This window comes from Trichosurus vulpecula, chromosome 7 (assembly GCF_011100635.1).
Source record: "Trichosurus vulpecula isolate mTriVul1 chromosome 7, mTriVul1.pri, whole genome shotgun sequence".
Taxonomy (NCBI): domain Eukaryota; kingdom Metazoa; phylum Chordata; class Mammalia; order Diprotodontia; family Phalangeridae; genus Trichosurus; species Trichosurus vulpecula.
The window spans coordinates 44881634-44897052 of record NC_050579.1 but is presented as its reverse complement, the minus strand read 5'-3'; the positions used below and the strand labels follow the sequence as shown (position 1 = coordinate 44897052).

At 40.3% G+C, this 15419-nt stretch overlaps 1 protein-coding gene across 8 annotated transcripts in view; it reads right to left on the bottom strand.

Moving 5' to 3' along the window:
- The window catches only part of POGZ (pogo transposable element derived with ZNF domain), a 53180-nt gene extending 38037 nt beyond the window's left edge, over positions 1-15143 (bottom strand). For 4 of the 8 annotated variants that reach the window (XM_036766765.1, XM_036766767.1, XM_036766766.1 and 1 more), the window contains exons 1-3: positions 14803-15009; positions 1797-1921; positions 725-883 (exon numbers count right to left, since the gene is read on the bottom strand). In XM_036766765.1, coding sequence (XP_036622660.1) covers positions 725-883; positions 1797-1920 — 283 coding nt within the window. In that variant the 5' untranslated portion in view covers position 1921; positions 14803-15009. Of the gene's footprint in view, positions 1-724; positions 884-1796; positions 1922-14056; positions 14178-14802 lie in introns of those variants that run through there. The other 4 variants (XM_036766768.1, XM_036766763.1, XM_036766769.1 and 1 more) reach the window with 4 other exon arrangements.
- Between the last annotated feature and the right edge of the window lie 276 nt (positions 15144-15419).

Sequence of the window (15419 nt, the reverse complement as noted above, 5' to 3'; positions counted from 1 at the left end):
CATTAGCTGATCCTGACTCCTATTTACTCCAAAGATTTAAGTCAAATCAACGATGTTTACTAAGAATCTTCTATGTCAACATTTACAAAGGCTACAAAGATGACTAAAGACAGAAATATCTGTACCCAAAGAATATATAGTCCAATGGGGAGGGGATAAGACGCATATATATCCAATGCTACAAAGCAGAATGCTTCAAGTAAATAGCTTGGACAAAGCACTGTGAGGGATCTGATGAAGGAAAGATGACTTTCAGCTGAGGGAGAATCAAGAGAGGCTTCATGGAGGAGGTAGCACCAGAGCTAGATCTTGAAGAAGGAGATGATTTTAACCAGTAGAGACTGGAAAGAAAGAAGCCCATCCCAGTTCTAGTAGGGGGAAGAATGAATAAAGGCCCAAAAGAGGGAAGGATAAAAATAGGAGGGAAAAGTAATCCAGTTTAACTGGAACCTAAGAGTATATGAAGGGCAGAAATATGAGATAAGGCTGCAAAGGCAAGTTGGAAACAGGTTGTGAAGGGTCTCAAATGCTAGAAGGAGAAATGTATAATACTTTATTCAGGAGATACTAAGATTTTTGAGGAAAAAGAATGATGATAAGGGTGCATTAGGAAGACTGGATGAAACTGCTACTTCAAAAAGGCTCAGCTGTCCCAATGACTTTTTGTTCTCCTTTATCTTCTTCAATTTTCTGACCAGGAAGATTTTCCAAGGATCCCACTTACCATTGTTATTGGCAATTAGTGTGACAAGCGTCTTCTTGGCACTGTCGCTGTTCTGTATTCCGCTGCTACTAACGGTGGTGGATGTAGAGAGGTGCCCACCAACAGAAGCATGGGCAACGATGGGCACTGGAGCTGAGACTGGCTGCAGGCTCACAGAAACTGTGGGAAGGGGAGGTACAGTCACTTGGAGACACATGACCCAGGGACAGAAGACAAAGAAGGAACCTGCCCTGGCCTTCTCTTTTCTACCTCTGTGGAGTTATCTATCCAAGAAACTTCCTGCTTTCTGGATGACTGAATCCTCAGATTACTCTTCTTCCTACTTGTCTCTAATTTTTCCACTTAGAAACAATCAATTCTTCCCTTTTTTGTGTGCTGAGTCTGCTGGTTAAGTGAGATGATTTATCCACTGTAACAGGTAGGTATTTAACTTTGTGTTTTATATAGCACCAGGCAGACAGGGCTCAATAAAGTTCTATTAACATCACTGCCACTGGTTTCATTATTATGACGATACAATGCTGAACTCAGATTAGGCCAAAACCATCTCTTTAAAAAAAGTCATCAGAGCGACTGTTTATGCTTTAACAAAGAGAAAACACATCATCCAAATACCAGGGTAGTCCAAAGCGTGACCCTGAAACATGATCCTCTACTATCTATTTCCTGAGACAATGCAGAACAAAAAGTTGATGAGCCCAGACTTGTAACTGCTACAGAAGTGAAAACATGAAGTAATGTGTAGTTTTCACAGAGAAGTACAACTAAATAAGCCTACAGGCACCTGTATTTGGATTAGGCATATAAATGTGCACAGCATCACCACCACTGTGTACTCTGGCTCTTATCAACTTCACAGAACCTCTGAGGTAAATGTAATTTTCTTAGAAAAAAATAGGAAATGGATCCACCTGTAGGACAAAAGATAAAAAGCAAGATGGCGCTCAGTGCCACAATAAGACATCACTGCATACCTGAATTTCTCCTCCATTTCATTCTCTCAAACAGAAATGCTATGTAGGTCACCGAATAAGACAATTTAAATGTGAGCTTTCTCTGACAAGCTTGTTACCTGTAGCTGTTTTATCCACTGAATTATAATCTTCAACCACAGAATCCTCAATCACATCACTGATCTTCTGCCATGGCTCCAGTTCCTCTTCCTCACATTCCATAAACAGGTCGGTATCTGCCATGCTATATGAGAAGCAACGAGATGAAAAGGTTATCATAGTTTGGAGTAAAAAGTCAGGTAGAATACATAACTGTGTTCCTGGATCCACTGGTAAATACTCAGATTTCCAGTGATCCAGAATTACAATCTTCCTGTTGTACAAAAATGTGTCTGTATAATACGTATATATGTGTGCATGTAGACCGGATACATACACATAATGTATTTATAACCATATATATTAAAAATTCCATGCCAGGAGGTAATTTTGTAAAAATATTTTTATTGATATCTTTTGTTTTACATCACTCCCTTCCAAAAGCATTCTCCTCCCACCCTCTTTCCAGTCATTCCCTGTAACAAAGAACAAAAACCAAAGAGAAAAAACAACCCAGATCAGCAAAATAAATCAAATACTTCAACGAAGTCTAATGGTGTACGTAATATTTTGCACTCACAGTTCTACCACATCTGCAAAGAAGGCAAAGACATGCTTTCTCTTATTAGAGATGACAATTTAAAAGGCACTTAGGCCGACAAATGCCTGAGAGCAAATCATTTAATCTTTCAACAAGACTGAACAATCCTCTAAGACTCTAAGTTGCTGAGTAACTATTTGTATTGGTAGATAGTTTGTCCTTGCTGAGAGGTCCCTAAATCAAAGAAAATCATAGGACCCAACCTAAATAAAGAAAATACACTAACGAATTGCTTCTCTTTTCTCTATACTTTCATTTGGTGATTTTATCAACTCCCTAGTGGTTCACTCATCTGTTGCAGATGATTTCCCAGACAGACATATTCAGCCCTAGTCTCTCTCCGGAGAGTCACATATCATGAACTTACTATTGAACATTTGCAACTAGATGGCCTGTAGGCATCTCAAAATCCAGATGTCCAAAGCAGAACCGATCATCTTTTCCCCAAAACCCACCCCTCTCCTGTACTCCTGTATTACTGGCAAGGGCACCTCCATCTTTCTAATTACCCAGGTTCCCAACATCAGTATCAACTTGGGCTCCTCACTATCAAATCACCTCACATATCTAATCAATTGCCAAATCTTTTTCGCCACAGAATCTCTCCTATGTGGCACCTTCTCCCCCCTCTAATTCATACTCTTGGTTGCCTCTAGCCTAGATTATTCCCACAGCCTTCTAAGGAGTCTCCCTGCTTCAAGTCTCTCCCCACTCCAATTTATCCTCTATAGAAATACCAAAGTGGTTTTCCTAATGAGCAGTGTCTGCTAAGTCACCCGCCCCCTACTCCATTAAGTCCAATGACTCCCTATTATTTCTAGGATCAAATATAACCTCTTTTTCTTTGAAATGAAAGTTCTTCTCAGCCTGGCCCCTTTCTATCTTTCTGTTCTTTTACATACTATTCCCTCCACACACTCTATAGACCAGTCATATTGGCCGTCTAGTTGTTCCTCATATACAACAAACACTATCTCCATTCTCCACTGATTGACCTTGTGCCTGAAATGCTCTCCCTCCTTACATCCATCTCTTCTATTCACCTGGATTCCTTCAAGGCTCAGTTCTGTGCCACCTTTCTTAATCTCCCAGCTGCGTAATGCCTTCTCCTATAAAGCGACCTTGTATCTACTTTGTATGTATATTTTATATACGTGTGTATATGTGTATATATGGTATCTTCCACATTAGAATGTAAGGTCCTTGAAGGCAGGTACTGGCTTCGCTTTTTCTTTGCACCCCCAGAACTTAGCAGTACATGTTTGGCACTTCCTAAATGCTAGCTGGTCAATTAACATGTCTCAGAGGGAAAGATTCCATGGGACTGATGACTATCATTGATTGCTTCTGTTAAAAAAAAAAAAAAAAGACAACCAAGAAAACAGCCACAACGATTGGCCCATCCTCAACAAAAACAGGAGAAAGGCATAGGCAAGCTTTCACAATTCTATAGTAGACCATCTTTATAATCACATAATTAGCAAGTAAGATTCTATTGCACTGTGATTACTGATTTGAAAAAAACAAAACAAAAAACCAAACATTTAAATCAGCAAAACCTAAAGACTGCTTTAAAATGTCACTTAGATATTTTAATAATATAAAGCCATGTGAAAAAAAGTTTCATGACGGAGACAACTTTTGTAAAGGTCTACTGAATCAAGTGAAGGTGTAAAACAATAAACAGTCTCACCTATGGTTTTTTCAAGTGTCTTGCACACAGTCTAAATTCAAGAGAGTTGACCTATCTATTGGTTAAAAGGCTAGCCTATTCATACATGTTAATACCATAATCGTATCAGGCCAAGATAATTACACAGACTTGTTAGTGAGAGCCACAATAAGGTGGATGGAGACTGGTGAAACAGATTCACAATAAGGTGAAAGAGATTGGTCTAAATATTCACACTGAAAAACAAAGTAGATCAAAGATGAATACGACCCATACCATGATACACAGTTAGGCATCCTTGGTGTGTATACCCATTGTCCACTGTAAATGTTGTGTTTGTCCTTCATTCTCAAAGAGGACCATAACATCAGGGAAATGATGACATGACTTGCAGTTGACTTTGATTTGAGTGAAGGAGGGCTGTGCAAGGTCACCAGCCTCACTTTCTCCTCCAGAGCCATCTGGGTCCAGTGGCCTGATATTCACCAGGATGACTGGAGGTGGCCCAGGATGCACTGGGAGACCCTGGCCCTTTCAGGCTAAGGTCTGAAGACCTCCACCACGTACCCATACAGTCCTTTATACTTATGGGCAGTTTTCTTTCTTAGAAGTATTCCCTTAGATCAAGTTTAAACTTGCCCCATTTGTAACTTTCTATTTACTGCTTCTACTTCTGCCCTCTGGAGGAAAAAAGAACAAAATCCATGTTCACAAAGTGAGAAATTCCTTTCTCTAATCATAATCTTTAATCATTTTATCTTTTTTACCCCTGCTTTCTGACCCCTAATCCTATGCTCCATTTTCACCATGACCTTTCCCTCAGTTCTTTCCCAGGCCACCAATCCCTGTGCTGGCTACATTCTCCTTCCTTACCTATCTTGACCAGTTCTACTCTACACTACTCTCTATCTACATCTGAGTTAATTGCCCCTTTATCCCATAGCAGATGATGATGTCCACCATCTAATGCCTTTGCTACATCAGAGCTGGAGAACCTCATAAAACTTCTCACTGGGTCCTACCCCACTCAACAAAAATCAGCTATTTAAACCCTTTTTCCCCCAAGCCTCCCGTGGCACCCTCACCCAGAACTTTCTCAGCTGAGGATCCTGCCTGATAACTTCACCAAAATAACTGAGGCCAGTCACTCTATACCACCTCTACTCCCATCAGTCAGTCATCTTCCCCCACTATCCCCTCCTTCACCTTTGTCTTACACAAAAAGGGTGCTGGCTCTTCTCCTTGCTAAGGCAAATGTCTCTGCAGGCACCCCTGATCCTCTTCCATTCCATCTTTTCCAGCATCTAACATCCTCATTCTCACTAATTTTCAATCTCTCCCTATTAGTTTCCCTGCTGCCTACAAACACAAGCATGCCTCCCTTGGCCTTAAATAACTAAAAAAAAATATCCCAACCCTCACTTGATCTGTCCAATCCAGCTAGCTTATTATCTTTCCTCCCTTTCATGTCTAAATTCCCTGAGAAAATCTAAAAAGTACCTCCACTTCCTTTCCTTATACTTTCCTCTAAACTCTGCAGCATGGCTTCCAATATCATTATTCAACTAAAACTGCTCTCTCCAAAGTTACAAGTGATCTCTTAATTGCCAAATCTAATGGCCTTTTCTCATTCTTGATCCTTTCTGACATCTCCAAAGCCTCTGACACTGTTGATCACCCTCTTCTAAATATTCTCTCTTCTCTAGTTTTTGGAGTTTTTTGTTAACTATGCTTTCTCCTGGTTCTCTGTGTACCTCACCATTCCTCAATCTCCTTTGCTGGATCTTCATCTAGGTCAAACCCACTCACTATGAGTATTCCCTACATATAGAAATTTGATATAATGGATTTTATTATCACTAAGCCCCAATAATTAACATCAACTGATGACTAATATTTATAGATCATTTTCACAAACCTTTTTTTTTAACCTTGACCAGCTGCATACAAACATTAAGAACATGCGTTCGGTAAGCTGGGAAGAACTTATTTCTGAAAGACCAGAATTCAGTTATTACTAGATTAGAAACCCTAGTCTTTTAGCAAGTCACTGCTATGCAAATTTGTACGGCCCTCCCAAAAAGTTCAAACCAGAAGCCTTTGATCTCAATCATTTGTACAGTTTTAAATGTGTGTCTGCTTTTTAACCTTTGTATTCTCAGCACCTAGGGCAGTGCCTTGACCACCAGAAACACTTTAAAAATGTTTATTTTATTGAATCTGTATTATCACAAGGGAATGCTTGGATTCTTTGGGTTTCTTCCTTTTTCTCAAGGCAGCATGAATAAGAACATGCTCAAATTTTCTTCATATGGAAATATTAAATTCTACCATCCTACATACAGAGTGGCTCTTTTGAAAGAAAAGGCTGAAAAGTGAGAGTTTTTTTTATGAAAGGTGTTAGACCTCAATGACTAGAGAAGGGCCAACCCAATTATGGTAACCTAATGTAATGTAGTATTATGTCTATAACACAAGGAAAGACAAATATATGAAGAGTTCGGAGGAACATGGGAAGATCTGTATAAAAAGTGATGTTGACTGAAAAAAGTAGAGCCCAAAAACCCATACACAACGACTATAATATAAATGTCTGCAGGGAAGCAGCAAAACTCTGGTCAACAGTACTGGTCTCTTAGCATTATTCTGTTGAAGTTAAAAAACACTTCCCTCTTTTCTGTTAACTTTTTTTCAGGAAGCACATTTTTGTAGAAGGGTTAGTACGGGTGTTTTGTTGGGAAAGTGTAAAAAATAGACGGGTCTTTTAAAAGATATCAAGGGAATCTGTTTATGCCCCATTACTGTTTCTTAGCCTTAAATATAAGAAATTAAGTGAAGCAGCAATGCTAAGATAAATCACTTACAATTAAAGGCTCACAATTCAATTTAGTGGAAAATCATCTGCATTTTTCCAAGAGCCAAGATATAGAACCAACTGTGGTAATAATAGCATAGACTTAGAGCTGGAAAGGACCTTATAGGTCCACTGATTCAAAAACCCTCATTTTATAGATGAGGAAACAGGTCCAGAGAATTTAAGCGATTTGGCCAAGCTCACACAGATCATAAATGGCAGAGCTGGGATCTAGACAAATGTCCTCAGATTCTTAATCTATCATTTCTTCTGTATCATGTTAGCTCTCACAGTATTTCAACTGATAATCAGTTGTTTAATTATTTGCAGTTCATGAAGAAGATGAATCACCATGCATTACTGAAATCCATATTATTCAAAACCTTCACTTTAGCCATTGGTTTCAAAGGTTTACTTCCTCCTCACCAAACCTTTCCCATAACTGCTGACAATGTACAAAAATAAATAGGATCCATTTTTCCTCTCTAACTATTCCTGCCATAAGTCTGGAAAGAGGATGAAAAAATAGAGATAGTAATTCATATGCTAGAACAGTCATCCCCAAATTTTTCTTATCACACATCACTATTGATAAAAAAGTTTTGAACCTGTACTCTCAATGTGTATGTTTACTTATTTACAAAGTTTTGTTACTACTGTACTAATAATTATGTACAAGATAAAACCTATAAACAAAAGAGAAAATTTTTAAAAGCAGATAAGACAAAATAATATTTGATCCTAGAGCCTAGGGAGTCACTGGAGTTAACGGAGTATGGAAATTTTATAGTCAGATCTGTGATTTAGGAAAATCACTTTGGCAGATGTGTGTGGGATGAACTGAAAGAGGGAGAGATTTAAGGCAGAAAAACAAATTAGGAGGCTATTGCAATAGTTCAGGCAAGAGATAACAGGATGTGAACTAGGTTAGTGGCTCTGTGAATAGAGGAATAGGGACAAACAGAAGAAACATGGAAGCAGAAATGAGATTTAGAAACTAAATGGAGATTACATTGTGAACTTAGGTAAGGAAGGACTGGTGCCCTCAACAACAATAATAATGAACTTTATAAGGGAAGTGGATTTGGGGAAAAGAAAATTTAAGGAGATGTGATGTAGATTAGAATCCGTTCATGACTTCTCACCCATTTGGTCCCACCTAAAGGAAAAGGTGGGGGTGGGGGGAGAAGGCTCTTATTTACCAGTCATTCTTGTATGGTGAACTTGCCTTCCTGAAGTCAATGAGGTGATCTAAGAGGCAGATTTTCCCAATAGCACCTGTTAGCTGCTGGTAGTAGGGTAGCAACTAGCTAGTTAAGTGCCCTGAGGGGCTGATGGCTCTTATATGATTGGGGAGGCAGGGACCTTGAACAGTAAAGAAGGAGAGTGAAGTAATGTTGGGAGATAAGAGCACATACATGGTTGTATTAGAAACAAATCTCATGAGGACTGTTTTGGGAAGGAAAGGATCCAACCCATATCCCTAAACTGAGATTGGTTGATTACCCTGTAGGGTCAGACCACAGTTCTCAATGTGGAGGCTATGGCATTAGGAAATTACTTTTGGAATTTTGTCTTTATTCAGTCCAGGAACTTACTTTTTAATAAAACTTCCAGATAAAGGTATAAATTTCAGAAAACAAGAATACCTATAGTACAGACAACCACATATCAGGCCCTGAGGGAAACCTACATGGGAAGTAAAGCTAAGTACTATCAAAAGAGATTTGGGTAAAATACTTTCTACTATGTAAACAATTTCCCCCAAAACGGTAAAAGGGTATGAGCAGTCCCTCACACGCCAAAAAAGATAAACTTTAAGAATTCTATGATTTAGAGTTGGAAGAGGACCTATAGCCCTTCTAGTCTAATCCTCTTATTTTACAGATGAGGAAACAGATCGAGGGAGCTGAAGTTGCCCAAGATCCCAAAGGTAAATGGCAAAGGGAGACGAGAATCCAGGCCCTTTGATATTAAATCCAGTGCACCTCCACTATACCAACCTTACTCCTACCAAGTGAAGTTTAAATTCCTCCATTTAGCATTTAAGGCCTTTCTACACTTTAGCACTGTACTATCTTTTTATTAAGATCATATTATTCCCCTGTATAAATTCTATGTTGCAGTCAAATTAGACCTTCTCTGCTCTCAAAAACTCATCAGGCTGCCATACCTGGAATGCCCTTACTCTAGTGTACCCATATTCAAGTCTTACCCATCATTTAACTCAAATATTTCCCCCTCTATGAAGCCTTTCCTGATCCCTGGTGGGAAATAGCCCTTCTCAGAATTCTATAAATAACCATGTGAACATATGCCCCAAATAGTTAAGAGAAATACAAATTAAAACAGCCCTAAGGTTTTACTTCAAACTCCAAACTGGCAAAAAAAGCAAAAAAAGGAACCGTCAATATTAGTTTAACTTTTCTGGATATCAATTTGTAATTATACAATAAGAGTGACTAAACTATTTATATTCTTTGACCCAACAAATCCACTACTGGTCATGTATGTTAGGGAGGTCAAAGGCAGAAACACAGAGCAATACTTTCTGTGATAGCCAAGAACTGGGGGGAAGGGGGGGAGTGGGTTTCTACTGATTGGTGAATGGATAAGTAAATTGTGGTATATGAATTTAATGAAATATTATTCTAAAATAAATTTTGAATGAGGAATTCAAAGAAATGTGGGAAGATTTGTATGAACTAATTGCTAAGTGAAATAAGCAGATCCCAAAGATTAATGTAAATTACAAGATCACAAAAAGAAAGTTAAACCTGGAGTAACTGAAAAAGTAATGATGTTCTGGGAGAACATAATGAAATACACATGCCTGCAGAGGCAGTGAACCACTGAGGCGGAATGCTAGGTACACTGTCAGATACAGTTTGGCTGTTTGTACAATTGTCTTTCTTAGTTACAAAGTACAGTTCAATCTGGAGAGCAGGGGTATTTCCAGAAATGACTGTACTACAAAAGCAAAACAAAACAACTTATAAAAATTAAAAAAAAAAAGTCCTTGAGAATAAGTAACCATATGCTTCCCTCCTTGCAGAAGCAACAGGGACTACTAGGCCAGAAAGTTGCCTACATTGCCAGTTGTGACACTATCAAGTATTTCTCTTAACTGTTTTTATTTGTTACAAGGGAAAGTTCAAGTTTTGGGGAGGACTCAGGGAAGGTATTTCAGAAATGACTAAGATTAAAAACAAAAGGTTATCAATAAACTTTTTAAAAATTTTACAACATACCTTTATATTTTGCTATGTTTAAAGCATTATTAGACATTTTTTAAAATGAAAAAAGGCAGTGATTACCATACCAAAACCAAAAAATGAAGGAAGGGATATTAAAGCTACAGTAAGATATTTTCCTTAACATTTCTATTTTGCTACATAATCTTTTGCATTTTTATTAATAGATTTTGGTTTTACAAGACTTTACTTTCTGAATATATCCCTTTCCCCTCATCTGGCAAGCCATTCCTTGTAACAAAGATCACTGAAGAGAAGCAGACACCTTATGGCAAAGCCAACTGAAAAATCAGCCTCATTTGACAGCACGCACAATGTTCTACAGCCATACTCCCCAGTATCAGCAAAAGGAAAGGGAGACACATTGTCTCTTCTTCTCTGAGGCCGAGCTTGGTCATTATAATTACAGCATTAGGTTTTAGGTTTCAGTTCTTTCCATTTACATTGTTGTAGTCTTTGTATATACTGTTTCCTGGGATATGTTTATTTCACTCTGTAGCATCCTCTGAATTCTTCCTGTTCATTGCTTTTATGCAGTAATATTCCACCCAGAAGTCTTCATATTTCAGTAAAAATACTACACATTAGAAAAGTTTCACAGTCAAATGTTGACACTCCCCTCCCCCAATTTAGGTGTACCTGAGTATTTAAGGATCTGTGATTTCACTAGTTTATGGAACTACTTCCCAGGAAGAAACTCCACCTACCAATACACATTGATAACAGCTCAGCAACTTCAAATCCTAAAAGCCCTGCCTGGGGCACTGAGAAGTTCAGAGCTATATGGTCAGGGTCAGGCAGCCAGTATGTATCAGAGAGACACCAAGTCTTACTGAGAGTAGCTCCATTCACTGATTTTAACTGACACATCCCCTCACCCCCGATCCTTGGGTAACTTACCCATTGCATTAGCTGTTAGGCCTATTTTATTTTTCATGTGAGAATAATCTACTTATTAAAAAATTATATACATACCCATCAGCTTGAATATATCAATTTCTTTGTGGGGAAAAATACAAAACAAAAAAAAACCTTTGAAAGTTTCCTAATGAAATGTCTAGCAAGCACCAATTGGTATGACCAACAAGAACTTCTTAAACTAATATACTGATTTAAAAGGTTATTCAGCAAGAAAAAGCCTCTAACTTGGGCTTTCAAATAAGTAACTGATAGCTACTTTTAATGGGCTATTACATACACAAAAATGCTCAACAAATTGTATACTACATTCTTTTAATATTCTTCTGTCAGTTACACTCTTCTAATAATAACTGAGACAGGAGTTTATTGCCATTTCTAATCCAGTAACGCATCCTGTCTGCACAGATGATTTGAATTCAACAGTTAGATGGTACTTTAAAAAAGAAGTCGCGAAAACCGTTCTTTGCTGCAACACAATTCACTAAAGGGTGATATCAACATACAGAATGTGTATATTAAAAATATTAGAAATCATATTCTGATAAAGACAACATAAGATTTTATTGATTAATTTAAATACCACACAAGTGTAATATCCATGTCATCTTGTACATTTGAAACCATTATACTCTCTTGGCTCTTTAACAGGAGTAAAAAGTACATGTTGATTCAAGGTGAAGATCTACATCCATTTTTTGAAGAGTTACTGTCAACCTTTTTGCCAATTTTAAATATTCACCCTTTCTAAAATATTTTGACAACAACAAAGCAAAGGCTCCCTGGATTTGATGAAATGGTGGCAACATATGCAACAGGAATCATTTATGTTTGTTCCCTCTTAAATAAACCTGATTCCCCAGATTTAATCAGGGTTTGCATAATCTAAAACCATGGAAGAAATTGCACTCATTACAAAGAACCCATTCAAACATACAAAAGAAGAACACCTGTTTTGACAAAGTTGACATTGGACTACATTAAGGCAAAACAGAAAATTTTTTTCTAGTGTCTCATCAAAAAGTTGGGAGATTTTGATTTGATTTTGGTTATTTTTCAGTTGTAAAGTGAATCCCAGCACCTTCACTTTTTGAACTTACAGTTTGGCATGCACTTGCTCAAACCTTTAGTTAAAACCAAGGCCATCTGGCTACAAAGCTGCCTTAAAGAAAAAAAAAAAAGTAATGCCATCTCTTCCCAAGTCCAGCAGAAAATAAAAGCATAGATGTCCAAAACAATTACTATTTGTTACTTTCTCAATTTCCTTGTTTTTATTACAAGCAACCAATGAAATCTCATTTAAAAAGATTAAATTCTATTTTAACAGAAAAATTAAGGGCCTCAATATTTAGTTACTGGTATTGAAATGAAATATTTTTGCATCTAATCTTTTACACTGACCATCTTGAAGAAAGAAAAAAATGATGTCTGTGTCAGTTAACACATGACTAATTATTAGACAAACTGAGGTTAAAAAGTGATTTCTTTTCCCTCAAAAAAAATGTGAATTGTCAGGTGAGTCTTAATATAATTTTCTTTTGAGAAGGTGAAAAAAACAATTGGTAGAAGCTTCCAACACAGAAAGTTCGGTTACAGCAAAAATAGAAGCCTCAGTAAAGAATGTTTACACGTCTCTAAATACATGTCCACAGTCAGTAAACCCTCTATTAAGAAAAGCCTCATTGTCTAAGTAATTTTTTTTTTTGCCACCTGTGTGACAATCTTTCGGCCAACTCAATACAATTACCACAAAGGCAAAAAGTAACCTTTTTTTGGTCAACAAGCTGACCTGACCTTTTAAAATAAAAATTATAAGGGATCAAAATTTAAAAGCTGCATAAAGTAAATTCTCACTATGCACAACTTTTTCTTAGAGGTGAAGTTTCCAGTCTTGCCAAGGGGCCATAATTTTACTAGCAAATGAACAACCTCGACCCTCAAAGGAATGGTTCAAAACAGAATTTTGTACAATTTTACAGCGTAAAATAAAAGCTTCATTTGCCTTTTACTGAAATATTAGCTCTTCAAATGTCCTTGGATAGAGCTCCTGAGCAAGGCACTGTATTGTTACACACTGAAAATAAAAAACCAAAAAGTTAAAGGTCTCTTCCTTCAAAAAGCATGCTGAAGAACAGAAACTAAGGCACCGGGCAAACACAAAAAAGCTCCCTAAAGTTACATCACACGTGTAAGAGGTTGAAACAGAAAACGAACTGTGTCGTCGCCACAACAACTCATTATGACCGTTAGTTCCTCCAATTTGTGCTACATCACCACTAAGGGAAAGCAAAAGAGCCACAGAAAAGATAGATACAAAGAAGGAAGAATATTGTTACTACATGAATCCATCTAAAAGAATCAATATAAGGGAGGTTTTTACTGTCATCAGGAACCAAAACTTCCTATTGGAGCTCTCCAACGAGTAGAAAGAGCTTCTTCAAGAAGGCATGGGCACCCCACCCACTCCCCATGCCAACCAAGTCTGCAATGAAGAGATGTTCAAATAAAAGAAGGACCAAAGGAGGCGAGACCAACGCCGGGCAGAAGAGGGTCGCTGAGTCAAGAGTAACTTCTCTGGGTCTCGATGTCCTGCTCTACAGAATTAGCTCGGATAAACTATTATTTCTAAGTTCTCTTCTAGCTCGAAAAATCCTAAGCAAGACCAATATACGAGGCAGGAGATACTAAAATGCACTGTCTCCACAGTGTCGGAGGCCGCGGAAAGAAGTTGGGGGAAGGGGCAAGGACACAGCTCTAGAGCAGGTGAATAAAGGCGCTAATCACTGTCTCTCTCCAGGGGCGCCAGCAACTGGAGAAAATAGTCCCTGGCAGAAACATGGCGCCCGCCGCGGCAGGACACCTAACTCCGAAAGTCACTGTCATCAAAGGCCCATCTTTAAAAAAGACTCAACAAATATAATAATAAATCAGAGCGACATCCCTACAAGAATATGGGCAGGCCCTGGGCAGACGGTTCGCACCTTGTTGGACGCTCGGGGCCCAGCAAACCGGGGAGAGATTACATAACGGGAGTGGGGCTGAGTTCCATCCACCGGTCCCGACCCAAAGAAACCCCGAAACTCTCTGCTGCCTCCCAGTCGCGGGAGGCGGCGGCGGTGCAGAGTGCCTAACCCCCAGACTCAAGGAAGAAATGTTATCCCTCCGCCTCCCCCACCAACCATCTCCTCCGCCGCAGGCTCGCCCCCCCCGCCCCGAGAGCGCGCGGGAGAGAGGGAGGGGGAGGGAGAGCGCCCTAGGCCCCGCCCCCACCGTCTCGCGCCACCGCCTCCAGTCCCCCTCTCCCGAGCCTCCCTCTGGGTCCAGAAGCGCGACCCCCACCCCACCCCGCCCGCCCACCCCCTTCCCCAAACGCGGGCGGGGATCTCGTCGGAGTGCGGACATTTAGGATTGCGGCGGGAGGTGGATGTGCGTACGGTAGGGGCTGGGGGGAGGGACATGGGGGGGGCACCTCCCCTCCGGTCCCGTCCCGCGACTCTGAGGCGCACGCACACACGCTCGCGCCGCGCCCGCTCCTCCCTCCCTCCGCCACCTCCGCTCGTGCCGTGATTCGCGGTGGGCGCGTGCGCGCGCGACGCCAGCCTCTCGCGCCCCCCCCCCCACTTCCCATCCCCCTCTTTCATTGTCTCCCGGCCGTCCACCGCGGGCACCGAAAAGATAACGGAACCCCGGTAGAAGGGGTGGAGGAAGAGAACGTCCGATCACTCACCTCCTCCTGTGGTCGCCGCCGCCGCTTGTCTGACTTGAGTAAGGCGCCGTCGCCTTAAAGGGACCTTACACCCCGTCGCTGGGAGAAGGGGGTGGGAAGGAACGGTAGTACAGGGGGAGGGGGAGAGGAGGAAGAGAGACTGGCCAAGCCTGGGCTCTCCGACCGGGAAAGAAAACCCCCCTAGGGCCCGAGTGAGATGGGATTGTTTTTTTTTCCCCTGGGGGGGCGGGAGGGCCCCGGGGGAGGGGGAGGGGGGGGGCCAAGGAATGTGGCTCTGTATACGGGAGCTGGCGCGGGGGAAAGAGAATCCGACTCCCCCCACCGACCCTCCTGCCCCGCGGAGGGATACGTTGGCGTCACTTCCGCCCTCCCCCTCTCTTGAGCCTTTCATTGGCTGGGCCGCCTGCACGTCACGGGATCACCCAAACTCCTCGGTCCGGTCTTCTTTCCTAGTCAAGTTTGGCTGGGCTCTCAAATAAATAAATAAAGGAAAAAAAAAACATTTTTGAGAAAAAAAAGACATCGTTTTAAAGGGTTTTTAGTAGAAAATTACCCCTTTTAAAAATTAAATGATGAAAATGGTCTTGCATAATGAAATGCTACCTCCTTACACCCAA